Source organism: Prunus dulcis, chromosome 3 (genome assembly GCF_902201215.1).
Source record: "Prunus dulcis chromosome 3, ALMONDv2, whole genome shotgun sequence".
NCBI classification, from domain to species: domain Eukaryota; kingdom Viridiplantae; phylum Streptophyta; class Magnoliopsida; order Rosales; family Rosaceae; genus Prunus; species Prunus dulcis.
In genome coordinates, this window is record NC_047652.1 from 20,389,979 (window position 1) to 20,409,479 (window position 19,501).

Genomic DNA, 19,501 nt, shown 5'->3' on the forward strand with positions numbered 1-19,501 from the left:
TAATAACAATAAACAACAATGGTTTTACATGCAGAAAATACAGTAATGGTTGAATTATTGGAAGATCATATCAGAATGTTAATGTTAAAGAATGAGTTTATACATCAATTGGATTGCCTCAAACTAGAAATTCTGATTTACCTAATTCTAAACCTGTATTCATCTACTGATGTCCAAGAAAACAACAATCTTCAGGAAAGGCGACCGTATGTAAGGGCTAAAGAATGAGGTCAAGGCATCAAAACTAGACTATCTTATCTAAATATTAAAAGCAAACTTTTTCTAAGCCTATCTTGTTTTGGATCCATACCAGCTTTTTCTGGGTGTAGCTCATGACCAACTTGGAAAATCAGGCCCTCAAATTACAGCCCTTCTGAAGGTACTAAACCATAAATTATTCTGCTTCTCAACTTTCTATACACCAGGCTGCTGGTGTTGACAATCCCGTCCTATCTGTACACTTGAGACTATCAATTGGTAGCAACCTTCGCTGTTCACTATCCGACTAATTCTGCAACCGTAGTTCTGCATGCTTCTTCAGATCTCATCCCTTCAAAATCAACACCAAATCAACCGATAAATGAGCGAACATTAGAACAATTATTGTGATGCAGGTAATAAGAATAAAAGGAAATACCTAGAAAGCAGTAGAACCTCTTTTTTCTATCCTCTTTGCGGAGACGGAGAGGGTGGTGGCTAAGTGCAGAGAATGTAACTCACATGCACCGTCGTATGCCACAATTTGATTCTCTACAGTTTCTCGAATGCAGATTTATCACGTACCATGCCTTCTTACAATATTGACAACCTCCAGTAGTCCGAACAGTGCACTTTGTTGCATGGCAGAGTAGCTTTTTTATTTTGAGGCAGTTTGGGTAAGAGCAAGGCTGAATCTTGGTTGAGCAACATTTACGTGCGTGATGTAAAACATCCAGCAGTTCCCTTATCTGCACCACATATATACACTACATTGAGCATCACAAAAACATATGCATACTAAGCTACATGAATTATTGTTAATCCCTATCGCTAGTAATATTATTATTATGGAAAGAGATGAAAATCATTGTTGTTAATAGAGATATGGACACACACAACATGCAAGGAGGATAGTATGGGTATTTAAAAATATAACTTACCATCAATGGTTTTTGTGGCGAGTCTCGACTCTCTGTCCTACATCTAACTGTGGTAGAACTTTGAGTCAACTTATGAATGTGACAAGAACTTCCTTTCTCTTGATAGCATGCTGCACAAACACCAAACTCTGGGCAGATCTCACATACCCAGCTCTGAGCAACCACAGCATCCTTATGGCAAATACTGCACGTGTTCCCAGCAGTCAGCACAGTAGCATTTCGGAGATGATGCAGAATCATTATTGAGGAATACTTCGCCCGGCGAAGTGTGTCAAACTGATAGTGATTTTTCTCACACAAGCTCAAGAAAGTATGCCTGTTCTCAAGTAAACGACTGTTCGAAATAACATCTTCGTCCTTAGTATCAGAAAGCACATTCTCCACCATAACCTGAAAAAGGGCAAAAGTCAAAGAAATGAGCATAGATATGCTACTCTAACTTGAAGGAGAGTAATTATTTGAAGAATTGTTACTAGGCTGGTTTGTAGTATCTGACATTTGCTACATATTATTAGAACACTAATTGACTGGTTTAGATTTTTACTGGGGGGGGGGGGGGGAATTACCATACGGGCCTATAAGGTTTGGGATTCACCTGAGAAAGCACATGTTGTTCCATGTTGACTGATATGTGCATGTCCCTCCCATAACTTTTGCGCTCAGCTTCATGGCATCTACAGCATACAAATTAAAGGAACAATAAATACAAATTTAAATAAAAAAATTTCCACTTCAATCAAGTTCTAAACCCAGAAATACCATACTTCCGGACAACAGAATCTTGGCAAGAAAGGCAAACAATGTGCCGCACATAATTCACAGGCGAAGAGAAGATTCAATTATTGAGAGACACAAAAAAGAAGAAGATAGTCAATCAGTTCAACCTATAAAGCTAGTAGAACACTGAAGTACTATACAAGTATTATAAAGCTTCAGGGATAACTTGTGCTCCCTTGTTCAACAAACTCAGTTACCGTAACCATTTCTTATTTATTTATTATTATTTGAATTACTTGTTCAACCTATGATGTAGTATTTACTCAAACCACATACGGACACATCTCCATCACTTTCAATTCTCAATGTACTGCACATTGTTGGGAATAAGATATAAATAACATAAGACTACAAGAGGGACCTCAGAACCTCCAGGCACCATAACTATTCTGATTAAAGCAAGGATAAAAAATTTGAAGAGCAGGAAAGACCTGAGAGAAATTTGGTACCTTTCACAGAGGTGAAAATTTTTGCACTGACTGCAAGACCAGCGTGCCCCAGATAAGATTGCTTCATGGCAGTGGGAGCAAACATACTGCATGTCGACAATTATGAAGTCCTCCTTATTTGGTAAAATGGTCTGCCCCAGCTAAAAAGGAAGAGACACCAAAACAAACTGGAGAGTAAGTAAGATGTCTAACAGGGGGAAAAGGGTAAATATTAATAGTATTAATGAAATTGACAATGCTGGTGCAGATGTTTCTTCCTGCCCAAGACCTATTCATTATATCATTGTTAAAAATTAAGGTGGCCACTACACTTGCTTCACTAGTGATATTGCGATCAAGGAATGGACATATTACCCAGGCATGCCTCAGCATTTGGATAACTTATTGCCCTCATTAAATCCTAGGGAAGTAGCAAGTAAAAGTTGAAGGCGAGTATATGAATCAAGCATTAGTTATCTGCCTTATTTGTAACCTTATCTATCAGAATTCGCACACTTGTCACTTTGTATATTTATTTATTAAGCCACCAAGTTTGCTTCATCTATAGTATGCAAAGTGAAGAATTAGAATATTAGAAGGTTGCTTTTAAGCCACCAATTTAGTAGGAAGAACTAGAAAGGGAAAGGTTAAGAATATTTACTTTCTGCATCAGTAGAATATCTTTGGTAGAGCCATCAGAAGGACTGTTATGTCCCATGGCTTTTAAAGTTCTCTTTGTTATTGTTTTCTTTGCTTTCTTCTTTGAGTCTGTCATCCTTTCTTTTTCAATGTTCCTGATCACATCCTCAGCAGTGGCAGACCAATAGTCACCATCAAAATACGGCAAACGAGCTGCTGTTACCTTGGAGTTGCATTCCCCAGTAGGGATAAAAAAGCGATCATATAAATTAGTGAAACTGACCACAATTTTTTCATTTGCTGCTTTTTTTATCATTGACTGATACCTGCACAAGTGAACTAGTTAAAATCAGCGAAGGCACATATGAAGAAATGAATGCACACATGCACAGAGAGACAAACACACAAGATAGGGGAATTGTGCACACACACACACACACACACACACAGAGAGAGAGAGAGAGAGAGAGAGAGAGAGAGAGAGAGAGAGAGACCATTGCCGCAGCTTATCAGGCTTGGGTGTTTTCTGCATTTCTGGATGGCAGTATAAAATATAATCTTCTCCCTTCACAGGAGGGCACGCCCATATATAGGAGGTAATAAAACCTCTTTTCTTGCAAAACTCAAGGTAAGCTATCTGAAGACAAAAATTAGTAAAAAGAAAATTTGAGTTACCATTTGTCAATTAGCTGTACCAGTAACATAGGCTTAAATAATGATAGGGAAACAAAGTAACTACCAATAATTCATGATAAACAAACGTACGAAGAGCTTCTCCATTCACAGTTTTTGTCTCTGGCCTGAAGTACTTAATAGAATCCAGATATGATATATAAACACAACGCTTATTCGGATGACTACATTCTGAACCGAACTCTTGCACATACATTCCAAAAAGGCATACATCTACCCCTTCAATCCTCTGAAACAAAAGAATAACCTGAATGCAAAAAAAATAAAAATGGTATAGGTTAACTATAATAAACAAGCAGTGACACTAAAATAGAAGAGATTCAGAGTGAGAGAGGACGAAAGTCTATAATAAATCAACAAAGAAATCTATGGATTGGTTAAAATTTTCCCACCTTTGATATGTATGGGAATTCAGCAGGGTAATTCTCGTCATGAAAGAGATCCAAAAACTTTTGCTTCACTTTTAGTGTTTTTTGAACAGATAAAACCACTCTGACAACAAGATCTTCGACTCCTGGAACCTAACAACCCATCAAATCAAACAAAAGCAGTAAGCAGATAGAAGGGATTGTATATCATAAACACATTCCCTGTGAATATATAAACAGGAATTTAGATGCGAATTTAATTTATATTGAGTGTCTTGTTAGATTCGAATGCCCTTTTTCTACATTTTCAACATAATAAACCACTGAGACAACAAAATCCTTTGTTCCTGGAACCTAACATCTCATTGAAAGAAACATAGTAATAACAAACAAGAAGCTTCAAAGGACTGTAGATTATGAACCATCTCCGTATGAAGACAAGCAGCTTCAAACAAGAAACTTTATAACCACTAGGCCCATGATTGAATTGATTAGGACATAACCGCTAGGCATTCACCTCAAGACAACCATCTTAGTGGTCACAATATTTTTGTCCAACTCTCAAAACATAAAAAATTCTCTTGAAATGCAAAATAAATTAGATAAATTGAAAGTGCATCCTAAACAGAGTTTTATTCTTACCTCAAAAAATTCTTTTCCTTCGACCTTTGCTCTCTCTTCTCTCTCTTGCTTGAGGCGCCTAAAGAGTCTTTGTTCTATGTGGTCGCTAAGCATGGTAGTTGGTAGATCTTTTGCACTGAAAACAGCATTATTTGATAAGTTCTTGAGCTCTCCACATTCTGTCTCTTTTGACAAGCATTTGAGACATATGCATTCAGCTTTGCCTTCCAAAGCACTTTTGTCATTAAAGAGAGCACATATCTGATGTTGCCAGCCATTGCATTTATCACATTGAACCCACTGCAAGTACATAAAAAGCCTCAGGAATTGAGTCACTAATTTCAAGATTTCAGAAATAAAAAGACCAAATGACTTAAACTTACCGATTCTTCGGTTTCTTCATCATTCTTCTTTTTACTGAGTTTTGCCTTTGAAATGTGAATACCACGAAATGAGATGTTTCCACCTCGAGACTCCTTATAGCACAACGTACAAACACAATATTGTGTATCATGCTCGTCTAGTGTGCAGTAATAGTTTACACTGCGCTTGATACGGGCACTACAGAATGAGCAATAGATTGGTGTGGGGGCAAAAAAAAGCTTACCCAACGCACACAACTGACACACTTTCTCACTGTTTACTCTTTCTTCCGTCACGATACTCTGTTTTAAAATAAAGGCATAAGAATAGTATTGTTCATGTTCAATCAATGTAAACCTAGACAAATATAAATGGGTTGAAACTCTTGGAGAAACTTAAAAAAAGCAATAACGGTGAATGGAAAAATTACTACCTGATCAATGCTCTGCCCAAGACTTGATAAATGTTCCTTGATTTGCTCTTCTGTGTAAATTTCAGTTAAAAGGGTACCCTTTGTCTCTGGATTCTGTGGCTTTATCACTTCCTTAAGATCAGAGTCTGGTATTGGCTCTGTTTGGATGAACTCAGTCCTTACTTCCCCCTCTTTAAATTCAACACTAAGCTCTTGTGAGAGCAAAGATAAACTCTTGGACTCCATTCCTCCGGGAACTTCTTTCACATTGTCTATAATTTCACTAGTGCTAGTAGGGTCTAATTGCTCCATCTGATGACAAATAAATACTCCTACAGAAGGAAGAGGCACACTTTCGGAATCCAGTTTATTGATATTGTCAGAATCACATTTTCTAACACCACTGATCCCCGTGGAATCTTGTATAGAATTTTTAGCTGGTTCTATTTCCACATGCGTTACATCAGAATTAATAGATACAGGAGATTTTGACTGTTGCTGCAGATATGAAAGTCCTTTAGGAGCACAAGGCAGGACAACTGAAGGAGCCAATAGATGAGAATTCTCATTTATATTCTCCATCTTCAACCTTTTTGACGAAGGCGACATATCTTCAATATTTCCTGAACTGGGTTCATCTGAAGCATACTCTTGAGCACCATTTGACTGTCCTGGAGGAACCCGAGGCTGCAAATATGGATGAAGGGGTCGTTTTTGGTTATGTTGAGACTTTATCATCTGGGAACAAGATTGTACTATATCCTCAGAATTAATAGATAGAGGAGATTCAGATTGGTGCTGCAGATATGGAAGTCCTTCATGAGCACAATGTTGAATAACTGAAGGAGCCAATAGATGAGAACTCTCATTTTTATTCTCCACCTTCAACCTTTTTGACGAAGGCAGAATATCTTCAATATTTCCTGAACTGGGTCCATCTGAAGCGTACTCTTGAGCACCATGTGAATGTTCTGGAGGAACCTGTGGCCGCAAATATGGACAAAGGGGTCGTTTTTGGTTATGTTGAGACTTTATCATCCGGGAACAAGATTGCACTGTATCCTCAGAATTAATAGATAGAGGAGATTCAGATTGGTGCTGCAGATATGAAAGTCCTTCAGGAGAACAATGTTGAACAACTGAAGGGGCCAAAAGATGAAAACTTCCATTTTTGTTCTCCATCTTCAACCTTTTCGACGAAGGAAGAATATCTTCAATGTTTCCTGAACTAGGCCCATCTGAAGCACACTGTTGAGCAGCATGTGACTGTTCTGGAGGAACCCGAGGCTGCAAATATGAAGGATGGGGTCGGTTTTGGTTATGCTGAGACTTCATTATCAGGGAACAAGATTGCACTATATCCTCAAGAGTTGAGATCTCTTTGCTGAAGATTCTGCCAGGAAGAATATTAGAAACTTGAGGAACTTCTATTGGAATATGTTGGGAGATCAGCAAGTTAGAAGAGGAAACCGCTGAAAATTCATCCATTGCAGATGGAAAAACCATGGATTGAGCATTCCCCAAACCACCTTTGAATTCATAGGATTCAATTTCACAAGAAAAAGTACTTGTCAGAACAGGAAAACAGTATACAGAAATGAGGAGACCAAGAAAGAACCCAATAGAAAACGAGACCATATGTTTGAGTGGATAGACTTGTTATGCGTAAGTATGTTTTCCATTATAATATATTTATTTATAGAAATCTAGATCCTCTAACATAGTTTCAAAAATAACTCTAAATGACTCTATGCAGATTGGTGAACAGATACCTGCTTCAAAAGCACATATTGAATCAATGAACATACAATTCATCAATCAAGTTGATCAAACATAAGATGGGAGAACTTGGATCTAACTATGTGGTTACATAATATGAGTACAAGAATGCCACTTCTACCCCAGTCCAGTGAGTAAGCTAAGACATCTGAGTCAAGCCATCCAAAATCTGAAAGAAGTATGCCATATTTCTTAGTAAAAAAAAAATTTTAAAAATTCAGATACTACATTGTAGCCTATAGCTAAATCTGGTATCAATAATTTTCTCATCAGGCACGACAGAAACAATAAAGTAGTCTAACACCAAGAAACTATACATGATCTGAGGACTTAAAACAAACAGAAGTTACAAAATAACACATTTTGTCAATCATGCAACTAAAACTCAAGTATGATTCATGACTTCATAAACTGGAAGAGGTTAAACATAATGCGGGCAAAAGCATACCATGGTCAAGATGTTGCTGTTGAACATGACAATCAAACGATATATCAGAACTGTAATTCAGATTCCCTTGAGGAGCGAATCTCCCATCATCAAAACCTCCAATAACAGAGAACTCATTGGCATTGGAATATGCAGTGATTGATGCTGAGGCGTCCTCAAGAGGAAGAAAAATCTCAGAAGCAACCTGCATTAGGCCTGACGAAAAAGACATATCCAATTCATTGGAAGCAATGAATCTATTGGCATATCCCTGCTTATAACCATTAAAAGGGGACCCTACAAAGAAAATTCATTACTCCATTAGATAAATATGTCTAAACTAACCAATTGTTAAATGAGTTTGTTTTGGAAAGTTAAAATGGCCCACCTTTGATGAGGTTAACGTGATCAGCATTGTTAGCTATGAAAGCATTATGACCAATGGAGTCATATTTACTAGTACCACTTAAGCAGTTAGAAGGTGTTTCTGCAGCACCTGAATCGCAAAAACCGTGAGGCAGCCCTGAAGTTGGCATTGGCGTACACAAAGGCAAACCTACTTTTTCATTGGAGTTTGCATCATATAGTTTATGCTGGAGTAAAATTTGCAGCCGATGAGACAGTGTCTCCTCATTCACATACTCCTCCTAGAATATATCCAAAAGTTAAAAGTTCAGGATATTTAACATGTGCATTCATAAATTTTCAACTAGAGAAGATATAGCAGAATTATATCCTATAAGGTTCAAGTAACTAGTTTCTTTCCCCCTTAAAGAATTTGAAGCTAGCTGGTAAGGTCACAGAATTACCCAAAAACATGTTACAAGGACTAATAGTTAGGCCTCAAATTTCTAAAGGAATTACCAATTGCATGACTATAAGTGGCTATGAAGTGTTTCCTATTTAACAAGAACAAAATCTAGTTAAATAAACAAACAAACTTCTCTAAATAAATATTCAATGTAATATAGAATAGCAGACCTCTGAAGTAGCCTCCATAAATAGCTGGTTTTCCAGGACACCCACAAAATCAGATGCTAGCTCTCCCAACACATAATTGGTACTTAGAAAGAAGATGTCAGAACTGTGGAAGAATTCCAAAAGTCAGAACAAATATACTAGTAGTGATTAAGATTACACAAGTTTAGTCTAATACATCCACTTACATTCAAAATGAAAACTTACGAGACTTACATTTTTTTCCTAACCAAATTACGAACGCTGCTAACTCTAGGACCTTTGCGCCAATCACTCAAGTAGCCTAGTTGGCATTTTATTGACTGACAACGTAAACCATCCCCTCCCAGCAAAAAGGGACTTGAATTCAGCACCGGGTAGTTAGATATATGGCAAAAGGTTTGGTCTGAATTGTATCTCTGTACATCCATCTTGCTGATTTTATGAGACTTCATTCATGCTGAAACTGTAAATTACCTAGAGTTGAGTACGAAATGTAAGAAGAATCAATCATAAGAGTTGTGAAAAGTGTAATTAAAATAGCTAAATGCACAGAATTCATCAAAATAACTTAAGGAGCTTGATTATCTAAAACAAACAGAATGTTTGAGTGTGCATGAACACTGTGCAATTATTTAAGTTTCACCGCAACTTTTGGCAGACTCTAATTGCTTAGATCATTACATCATTGACAAACTAACACTGTCTGTTCCTCAATAATAGTTCACTGCAATTTCCATATTACAGTTTGGCAACCAGCTAGTGCGTGATTTACTGCACCAATATTTCTCACGTCCTAGATCATTATTGCTCTGCTTATTCGAAATTATCCTCGTCAGTATTTGCGTGCAATTAATTGTTATAACACTAATTACTTACTCGTGAAACCATCAACGTCCAACAAATTTTTATTCTTCTGAAAACTTATAAAATTAATCCGCTCAAAAATTTGCAAACACAATCATCACAAAACGAACGATATCCTCGAAAACCCATCAAAGTCCAAAGCATTCTAACAAATTAGGAATCTTTACCTTGCTGAGGTGAGACCTAATAAAACCAATTCCCCCAAACCCCAATCCAAAATTCCGTAATTTGTCGCTCAAATTACTTCACTAAGGGACCGTTAAATCGGTCAAATTGTCAGATTACGCAACCGAATTGTCAGAGAGGCAGATACAAGAATTCAGAATAAACGTCACCGACGATAATCGACGTTGCCGAATTCATAAACCCTAAAAACAGCAGAACCAGAAAGAAAAGAGGGAGAGCGAAAAACCCTAAAATTGGAAATAAGGGTTTAAGGAAAGAAACCTGTTTTCTTTGCTTTTCTTTATTGGCTGTTTGAAGTTGAAGTTTGCCTCCTCGACATTACCATGGGTGGTGGGCCACGAAGCTTTTTTAATGATTTTATAAGTACTGTGAAGTTTGGAAGTACAAAGCAAAGCCAGAGTCTAATAGGAATAGCTACGACTTTTAAACTAAGGTGACTTTCTTTACCACAGAAGGAGACGGGTGTGTATATTACGAAACCACCCTTCCACATATTTTTCAACCTGGAAGCTTATCTGAAATTTATATTTAATCTTTTCAGAAAATAGAAATATAACTTGTTAAACTTGAGCCCCAAGTTTCGAATATTAAATAGAAATATAGGCCCATTTTTATCTCTCTCTTTTTTGGTCATTAGTTACAAAACCCAACAAAATACAAACAAAAAGCCCAATTAGTTAGGGCTGGATGGAAATGGACCTATTTTTATCTCATAGGCTGAAATAATATCTTAGCGTTGATATTCTTCCTAAAATAATGTTGTTTCGTCAACGGGGTTTGGCTCAGTGAAGAAAGACATTGGCTTGCAAATTAGTAATCTCATGTTCAAACCCCCATGACACTTGGTAGTGTGTGTGAAAAACTCCCCCTATAATTTAGACTATCGCTTCCATTCAAAAATAAATAAATTATTATTTCAAAAGTATCTTAAGGCACATGTATGTATAAATTAGTGGACACCTAAATTTACATTTACTTCTCTTAATAACAGTGGCAAACAATGGAAACATATATTTTGAAATTATAATAATTTAACTACCTACCTCAATATGACTCCACGATAATATTTTAATAAGATATGTTTTAAAGTGTAATTGTTATTTACACCCACAACATAGAAAGTTTCAAAATTTTGTATACTAAATGATTTGAGAATATCTTATTCCTTTATATGTAAACCAATTCTAGACATAATATATTTCAGCAAACAATAGTCATATTATTTAATGACTAAAATTCATAAACAAAGCAATGAAATTCAACTATTTTTCTTCTCTTTGCCCAGCAATTCACCTTACAAGACGACCTATTCTCAACAATTATAAACCCGAACCCACCACCATCTACTGGAGTTCACAACAACTATAGTATAGACCTACGATTTTTAGTTTTTTTGAAAATTGTTGGTATCAATTCTCACCTTTATAGCAAGGGACAGCTAAGTGGTTAAAAGCATTTAACCCCACATCCGAGATTTAAGTTTGATTCCTCCTTCCCCTTGTATGAAATTAAAAAGATCAAATCAAATCAAAATTAGAATGGTATTTCTACCACTTAAGCAGGAATTAACAAATAAACAAAAGATTCCTTCAAGAAACAAAAGGCATGAAATCAACCCAACATCTCATAAATTTTTCGACGACGCCAAAGCAACAGAAACAAGGAAAGAATGGAAGCAGTACATACAATTAGAGTAGCATACAACAATCGCTGATTAAAGAGCCATCTAAACTCATCAACCTCTATCTAGTTATTTGTACAAATCCCTCCTTGGGGAAATTAAATCGTCTCTACATCCATCACAACTAGCATCTTTACTAGTTACATATCATTTTCATTACCTCCTACGGTGATGGCGATGCCTGTCTAGCCTATCCCTAGTTGAACTATCAAGGTCGTAGTCACTCCTGCTTTCATCATTCCAATTTTCGAAATTGGCTGAGTCATAATCCTTTGGCGAATGACGAGGATTTGAGTATGGAACAGAACCTTCATTGGACAAAGGGATTCTTCTACCTCTGTCGGATTGGGACCTTCCAAAGGTAGGGCTTCTTGGTAAGTTGTAACCATAATCATAACTACCATATCTTGGAGGGTAACTAGATGGGCCAGAACCTGGTTCAACGCCAGGAGGCCCGTCATCTCTATAATCCCTGGACCACCTTTGCTCACGGTGATGCCCTCTGCTGACGGGTTCTGAATAATGGTTCGATCTGCTGTATGAGCGGTTCCTAGAGTGATCAGAAAACGAAGGTCCAGGTGCCCAAAGTCTCTCATCAGCATCTTCTGGGATTGGTCCATTTAATCCTGGAAATTCAACTGTCATTTTCCTCTGTGGTTCAGGATAATCGGTTTCAATAATTTCCCCATCCTCCTGTTCTCCCTTAATTTCCTCATCAGCATATATTATAATCCCTGATGGCTGATCCTCGTCATCTGGATCTAAAAATGTTAAGATAAAGTGTCAAGGCTAGAAAAAAGAATTTAAATGGAAAACAACAAGGGGACAAGTACAATAAACTAAGACTATGACTAGCAAGTAGCTTGTTGAAACTAAAACCCTAAGTTTGATAATTTCCAGAAAACAGGATAGTCAAGGGTCAGGAGATTAGCACAACACTCTCCATAAACTTAGCAATGAATCCCAAACATTTGAACTGGGTCTCTCCAGGAAATGCACACCCAGACTGCTTGTGGACTATGATAAGTATTCCTAACTGGTTGTTTTAAGTGACTACATTCAGTAAAATATATTCAAATACCTAGATATCCCGGTGGGTAACCAATTTCTCGCATTCTGTTAAGCCAAGGAGGCGGATCATGCTCCTGCACAAACCCCAATAGATAAATTAATAAATAGATGCATATATAACTGAAAAAAAAATTAAATAGAACTTTCTTTTTGACAAAACAAAATTTCTAGAAAGGAAACCAAACTCTATCGGACCAAAAGAAAAAAAAAAAAGAACCAAACTCTAACATTAACCTTGGTAGATTCATCAAATTCATCTTCACATGTTAACTTGATATAATAAATAAAAAAGCCATAGCATGTTTGGTTGCTCAGAAGGTTGTAATCTCAACCAAAGAAATGAGCGTGACAGTAGTTATACAGCTTCAGCAATGTGAAACTTAATATATTTGCGAAGCAATTTGAACTCAACTAAACTTACTGCATTTAATAGAAATGTAATAGTATAACCCTTATCGACAAATCTTGCATACCAATTAGACTGCTTTTATCCACAGCCACATATTCTCTTGTAAGCCGTTTGCTTCTTAAAAGTGCAACACAGAATACGGTATATCCAAATTCAAGTCATTCGAACACATCAAACATTACCTTTTAAACTAATAAAATCAGGCATAGGAGCTTAACATTCAATTATCAATATTTTCCTCGCAATTATAAGAAGCACCACTAGAAATTAACAAGTCTTCTATACTAAACACAATGAGTTATCATTTACCCCAATACCCAAAAGCTTCCTTGTCTCAGCATCGAGAGCACCAGGCCTTAAACCATCATATTTTCCAGCTGGAGAATTCTGATAATATCGTGTTGAATTGCGAGAATTAGCATTCTGATTTCGTTTGAACTTGAGCTGTTTGCGGGCATTATTGACAGCAACATGGTTACGAGGCTTAGGGCAATCCTTCAAGGCATGATTGTAAGAACCGCAATTGAAACAACGGCTTGCATCATCTATAATCTCCAAGCCTCTACAACATTAAATAAGAATGAAAAAGATCTGTAAGGCATTCTAACAAACACAAATTTTTCTTAAAAATAGAAGTGCTGCTCAAGACAGCCATAAAATGGAATCAAATATTTCACCAACAAGATTACCATATGAAGCAGCCTATATGTCATGCCATGACGAGATTAAGGATTTAATGAAGGCCTCTACTTAGACACCTGATTCAAGAAGCCAGCCCTTTACTCTTGCTATTCATTATCATGTTTTTTTTTTTTTGGTCTGGTTGTTACTCCCATCCAAAAGATCAAGGACATAAATATGTCTATGAGAAGATTAAATCAAAACGTGGTAAATAAGGAACCCAATACAAAACTTTCAACAGCTAAATAAAGTAATATTGCCATCATACAAGAAAAAACCAATAGCACAATGCTAATGTATTATTAGAGCTGAATGAAACTTAGCAAGAGCACAAATATATTTGTAATAAACAAAACCAAGTTTGCTATTTGCAATAAGTGCACTTGAAAGAAGAGATCATGTTTAGCTTTCATGAGAGGAAAAGATTGAAGAGATCATATAATCAATCCATCATCATCTTATGGTAAAAATAAGAACTTTTAAGTTTCCGAAATTCAAGGAATATTACATGCATCAAATATTTGTTGGGGAGTTGAAAGGTTCTCATGATAATTGAGAGACCTATAATGCTAGTCTAAGAGGGAGGCATCTTCAGTTATGCATATTTGTAAGTACTTAAAGGCAAGAGAAGAGATGAAAGAATTTATAGAATTCTTTTCAGCAGCATATGCTGCAGTGTAGGATTGTGTCAATCGAGTCCTAGGGTGATGACTAGAATCCTTCTAGTGCGATGGTAGTAATCATTCTGCCTTGTCCTGAACCATAGATCCTTGATATATATCAGAGCATACTTTATGTAGACATGCCAATACAATGTCTCATCGGGCAGGCAGTTTATTATCAGTCAGCTTTACTGACATTGTTGCATTCCTATTTTACTTTTTTCTAAATTCCTATTGAACTTGAGATCACATAATGGAAAAGTGTTTACCCCTCCAAATTACTTGAGCCACCAGCCAAAGTCAAGCCTAAGGCATAACCACGATCATATAGAGGCACATAATTGCTATCCAAAGGAGTGGATTCCTTGCTCTCTGCATTCCTTGTTTGGTTGTCCATCCAAAAAGACTGCACATGAAAGAACACTTCAGAAGAACTAATGGCATAGTACTAAGAAATAAAATATCACAAACAACATTCCTTTTTTCCTGTTTTTGTGCCAAACAGAAAAATTAACAAACTGAAGAAATCATTAAACATATCTTGGGTACCATTATTTTATCATCGTTGTAGTACAGGTGTACAAAAAAATGTGGGATTTCGGGCATGTCCTATCTCCAGAAGGGAGGTGAGGAAAGTTAAACCAGGAGATGCTGCCACAAGTAGTGGTTGCATAAGTTTAGCAACCAAGTAGGGTAAACAACCCCTTGCCTCCAAGCTTTTGGTAAGTAATTGGAAAAACGCCACAAATCAAGCACACAGGATGTATATAAAGCATAGATACAATAACGGGACCCTCACCACAGCAGACGTCTTCTCTGTGCCAACATGGAGAGCTGGAAAGAACGTGTCTTCGCCTGATTCCACCACTTCAATAGGATCCTGAATGATTACAAAATTCAAGTAGTATTCATACACCCAATACAGCCAAAAGATAGACAAAATATATTACATAAAAACATAGCATTATAATTGAGTCAACAAATCAAAACAGGTAACAGCCAATTGAAGACCTCCCACTGTCCAAGATACTCGTGTTTTCATTCCATATGACCAGAAATATAACCAAAGAAATCATTCTCCAAAGCTTAGTCCACTTCACAAACCACCTCTCAGAGTTGATGTTAAAAAGTACTTCCAAAGCACAAACCCACCACATGTTTTGACTGACATCTTCAGAGGCAAAGAAAATGGAACTTAAGTGCTTTGTTTACAACTTAATACATTGGATAATCTATCCCATTGAAAATGATGTCACAAAATAAAATACTCAAGATGTTGAGCCAGCTAAAATCCGGACATTTATATTCATTCTCATTTGAGGATTTTTTGTTTTCCTTTTCTTTTTATAGTTTGTATTAGTTTCTTGCCTACATATGATTTATCAATACATCTTACTATTATGAGCATAAGAATTGGTTTTGTTTTTCTGTTGAAGGAAACTATATGAACATAAGATATTGTCAAGTCTAATAATTTGAAACAAGGATGACTTTTGATCCTTAGAAATTTTTAATACAATTCAAACTGAATATACCCAAGTCATAAAGATCCTTTATAGGAAAACCCATCCTTAGTATAAATGAGGAGTCTTACTTGAGATGAAGGAACATATTGAGAATGCCACTCTGACCACTGCTGTAATAGTTCTTCAAGCTTATGTTTACTAGCTCTGTAATATTAAACAAATAGGCTGAGAAGTTGACAAATGGAGAACTAACCACATTACAAATATCTATATAAACATATATGTACTTTGTAGTATTTGTTGGCTTATGATTATATCAAAACATTATGCAAAAACGATTACTCCAGCCCAACCTTGTTAACGATTTATATGTTACACGCACTGAAGGTTGCCGCTCATCAACTGTTATTCGGGCTCTCTTAACACCTGATATAGCTGGCAATGTTGAATTACGGAGAACAGAAATTCGAAGATCATGTCACAACTGAAGACAACCAAATTTTCAGCATCCTAAAAATTAACATGCATCATATGTTTAAGAGGTAAACCTATTTGCATGTATTTTCCAGTTTCTCAGTTGGAAAGAGCTGGAATATGTGCAAGATGAAAACAATAAGATGACAAACGTGGAAGAAGGATACTAGTGCCACCCGTTTTATGGGTTCCAAAGGGACTTGCATCTTCGACTGGAAGGCAACCATTCTTGTGCACCTTTGAGCAGAAGACATTTGACTCCTGTGCAACTGTAACAGTTTCAGACTGTGCAACACTTAGCAAAGATGATTCGTCAAATAAATCATTGTTATGATTTGCTTGCTGTAGGCAATGAGCGTCTCCATCTTTGTTACCCTTTATTTTGATTTCTTCATCTGCAGAACCAGACCTGTTCAGAGCAGGGAGGTTGCTTATGTCCTCAATTTCCATATCTGAACCACTACCAACCAATTCATTTTCAAGGTTTTCTTCTGGTACGCAATGGCTAACTTCACGTTGAGCATCACTGTCATTCCCCAGATTCTCACTTTTCGGTTTATCTTCTCTATCCTCTGAATTAGTGGGTTGAGAATCAACCTCTTTAGAGTCGCAATTAGAATTGTTAGGTTCATCATTCACATTCCCGCAAAGAGAATCTCCAGAAGGAGGGAGACCGATAAAATCCTCAGATTCCATCTTCAATGAAGAAGCAACTTCTTTTGTAACAGACTACACGGAAACTAATCTGCATTACATAAACAATCATCAGGACACGAGAAAACCAAGTATGATATAAAACTCAAATACTACTACTAAAGTACATTAAAGTGCACAAACACATGTATACCGGTATATATTTATATGTAGACAAAAATGCCTTAAATTCGGTATTCAGGTACAGATATACAAGACTATGAGATAAAAATAAAGCTTGAAGAGTCAGGAACACCATCATTAAACCACCAATATTAAAATTAATTAGACCAAGACTTAATATACCACAATCTGGTAGTAGAATCAATTATCCAGAGACACCACTACCTCAACTCAAATATTCAACCTTGAAACAGACATCACAATCAATTATGACAAATCTTTACAACAACAATAAAACAAAATACCATTTAAAACAAAAGGAAAGAGGAAGGTAAGCATATGATTGTCAATGAATTCAACCTCTGTTTAGTTGCCGGGAAAACAAACACGCAATAAAACTAAAGCCTCAAAGCTAATTTGCTTTCTTACCTAAAATTCCAAGGTATCTCGGCAGCCAAACGGAAAAGAGAAAATATATAGAAAGGGACCCGAAATTAGGGATTTGAAGAGTGCAATTACCTTGAGTTGAGTGGGATTAGAGTTTTGTTAGAATGCAGAGCAGCTTGAATCGAACTCCAGGAGATACCTCGGATTCCGAGTGAGAGAGAGAGAGAGAGAGAGAGAGAGAGAGAGAGAGAGAGAATGATTGAATGCGCTGCGGCGTACGGTACAACTCGGGCTGGCCGCCGCAGCTATTTGTTTTGCTATTTCTAGTGTAGAGAAATCATTGACCTTTTTTTCTTTATTTTTTTTGTTCTTTTCTTTACCTTCTTTAGATAAGAGATTAACGGGTTGCTTTCCCACTAAACCAATCTCAAAGCGACACACAAAATAGTTTGTCCTTAATAAATAAAATTTGCTATCCAGTCAAATGAATTTTTTTGAGAAAAAATTGTTATCCGATCTCTCAAGGAAAATTTCAAGGCCTCGTGTCACAATTATTTTATAGATATCAACAATTCTTATTATATATTTTGACATGCTATGTTATCTATATGATTCATATTAGTAAAATTCTTCTTTGATATGTACAATTTTGTTTGGATGTGTTATATAGATCTAATTTGACAGTACATAATATAATTTCGTATATATGAATTGTTGATGCCTAAATTGGTTCAAAAGAAATTGATCTCTTCGAGATCGAGGTTGGACAATTCTTCCGAACTAGGTCAGTGTGACCAACCAAGTCGTCCTCTAGAACCTGTAAAACAGAAGAGCTAACAATCCTTTATATGAACTTTTTAATATTCTGTTTGAGGGCTAGGTTCATCCTTGGAACTTTTTATTACAAACTGAATATACCCAGGTCATAAAGATCCTTTATAGAAAAACCCATCCCTAGTATAAATGAGGAGTCTTACTTGAGATGAAGGAACATGTTGAGCATGCCACTCTGACCACTGCTGTAATAGTTCTTCAAGCTTTTGTTTACTAGCTCTGTAATATTAAACAAATAAGCAGAGAAGTTGACAAATGGAGAACTAACCACATTACCAGTATCTATATAAACATATAGGTACTTTTAGTTTTTGTTGGCTTAAGATTACATCAAAACATTAATATGCAACAACGATTACTCCAGCCCAACCTTGTTAACGATTTATATGTTACACAGCACTGAACGTTGCGGCTCATCAACTGTTTCGGGCTCTCTAACCCCTGATATAGCTGGCAATGTTGAATTATGGAGAACAGAAATTCAAAGATCATGTCACAACTGAAGACAACCAAATTTTTACCTGTAATATGCCAACTTTGTATGACCAGAATTGTATGGTTTGTCTACAATGCCTAGATTATAACAGCTAAACTTTTTCTCCAGGCTCTGCCTTTGCTTTCTCAAGCACTTGAGAATGAAGACTTTGAAGGGTTGGCAGATCCAAGGCTGGAAAATAATTATGTTGAGAATGAAATGTTTCAAATGATTGAGCTGGCTTCAGCTTGTGTGCATCATTCAGCTGTGAAAAGGCCACGGATGAGACAGGTATTTACAAATGTACACGAAAATGTAGGATTTCGGGCATGTCCTATCTCCAAAAGGGAGGTGAGGAAAGATCATGTCACAACAACTGAAGACAACCAAATTTTTTACCTGTATCATATGCTAACTTTGTATGACCAAAATTGTATGGTTGTCTACAATGCCTAGATTATAACAGCTAAACTTTTCCTCCAGGCTCTGCCTTTGCTTTCTCAAGCACTTGAGAATGAAGACTTTGAAGGGTTGGCAGATCCAAGGCTGGAAAAGAATTATGTTGAGAATGAAATGTTTCGAATGATTGAGGCGGCTTCAGCTTGTGTGCGTCATACAGCTGCGAAAAGGCCATGGATGAGACAGGTATTTACAAAATATGGTATGACCCTTTCCAACATTTTGTTTGCACTGCTGAGAACTAATACACTTTCTCCACTTGCTAGGTGGTAAGGGCTTTTGACTTCTTAGATGAATTATCAGATCTCAGTAACGGAATGAAACCTGGACAAAGTGAAATTTTTGATTCCGCAGAACAATCTGCACAAATTAGAATGTTTCAGAGAATGGCATTTGGTAGTCAAGACTACAGTACAAGTTTTTTTAATCA

The 19,501-nt window shown here is 36.6% G+C and overlaps 2 protein-coding genes across 4 annotated transcripts; both read right to left on the bottom strand.

The window, feature by feature from the left end:
• Positions 1-38: 38 nt before the first annotated feature.
• On the bottom strand, positions 39-11,142 carry LOC117623169 (histone acetyltransferase HAC12-like). Of its 3 annotated transcripts, none has more exons than XM_034354049.1 (17): positions 11,077-11,142; positions 8,841-9,069; positions 8,628-8,730; positions 8,035-8,293; positions 7,668-7,943; positions 5,462-6,969; positions 5,049-5,330; positions 4,687-4,965; positions 4,069-4,197; positions 3,723-3,923; positions 3,478-3,620; positions 3,006-3,309; positions 2,366-2,505; positions 1,735-1,813; positions 1,140-1,529; positions 638-947; positions 39-550 (listed from the first exon to the last, which is right to left on the bottom strand). In XM_034354049.1, exons 2-16 carry the CDS (start codon positions 9,056-9,058, stop codon positions 717-719), a joined length of 4,542 nt encoding a protein of 1,513 aa, XP_034209940.1. In that variant the 5' UTR covers positions 9,059-9,069; positions 11,077-11,142; the 3' UTR covers positions 39-550; positions 638-716. The 3 variants fall into 3 exon arrangements, with proteins under 3 accessions (XP_034209940.1, XP_034209939.1, XP_034209941.1); XM_034354048.1 differs by lacking the exon at positions 11,077-11,142 and adding an exon at positions 9,918-10,035; XM_034354050.1 differs by lacking the exon at positions 11,077-11,142 and adding an exon at positions 9,638-9,901.
• A 120-nt stretch (positions 11,143-11,262) lies between these two features.
• Positions 11,263-17,607, bottom strand: LOC117622620. Its single transcript, XM_034353363.1, has 9 exons — positions 17,436-17,607; positions 16,268-16,845; positions 15,980-16,061; positions 15,755-15,830; positions 14,960-15,040; positions 14,430-14,566; positions 13,127-13,379; positions 12,419-12,482; positions 11,263-12,098 (listed from the first exon to the last, which is right to left on the bottom strand). The coding sequence occupies exons 2-9, from the start codon at positions 16,794-16,796 to the stop codon at positions 11,494-11,496; spliced, it is 1,827 nt and encodes a 608-aa protein (XP_034209254.1). The 5' UTR covers positions 16,797-16,845; positions 17,436-17,607; the 3' UTR covers positions 11,263-11,493.
• Positions 17,608-19,501: the final 1,894 nt, after the last annotated feature.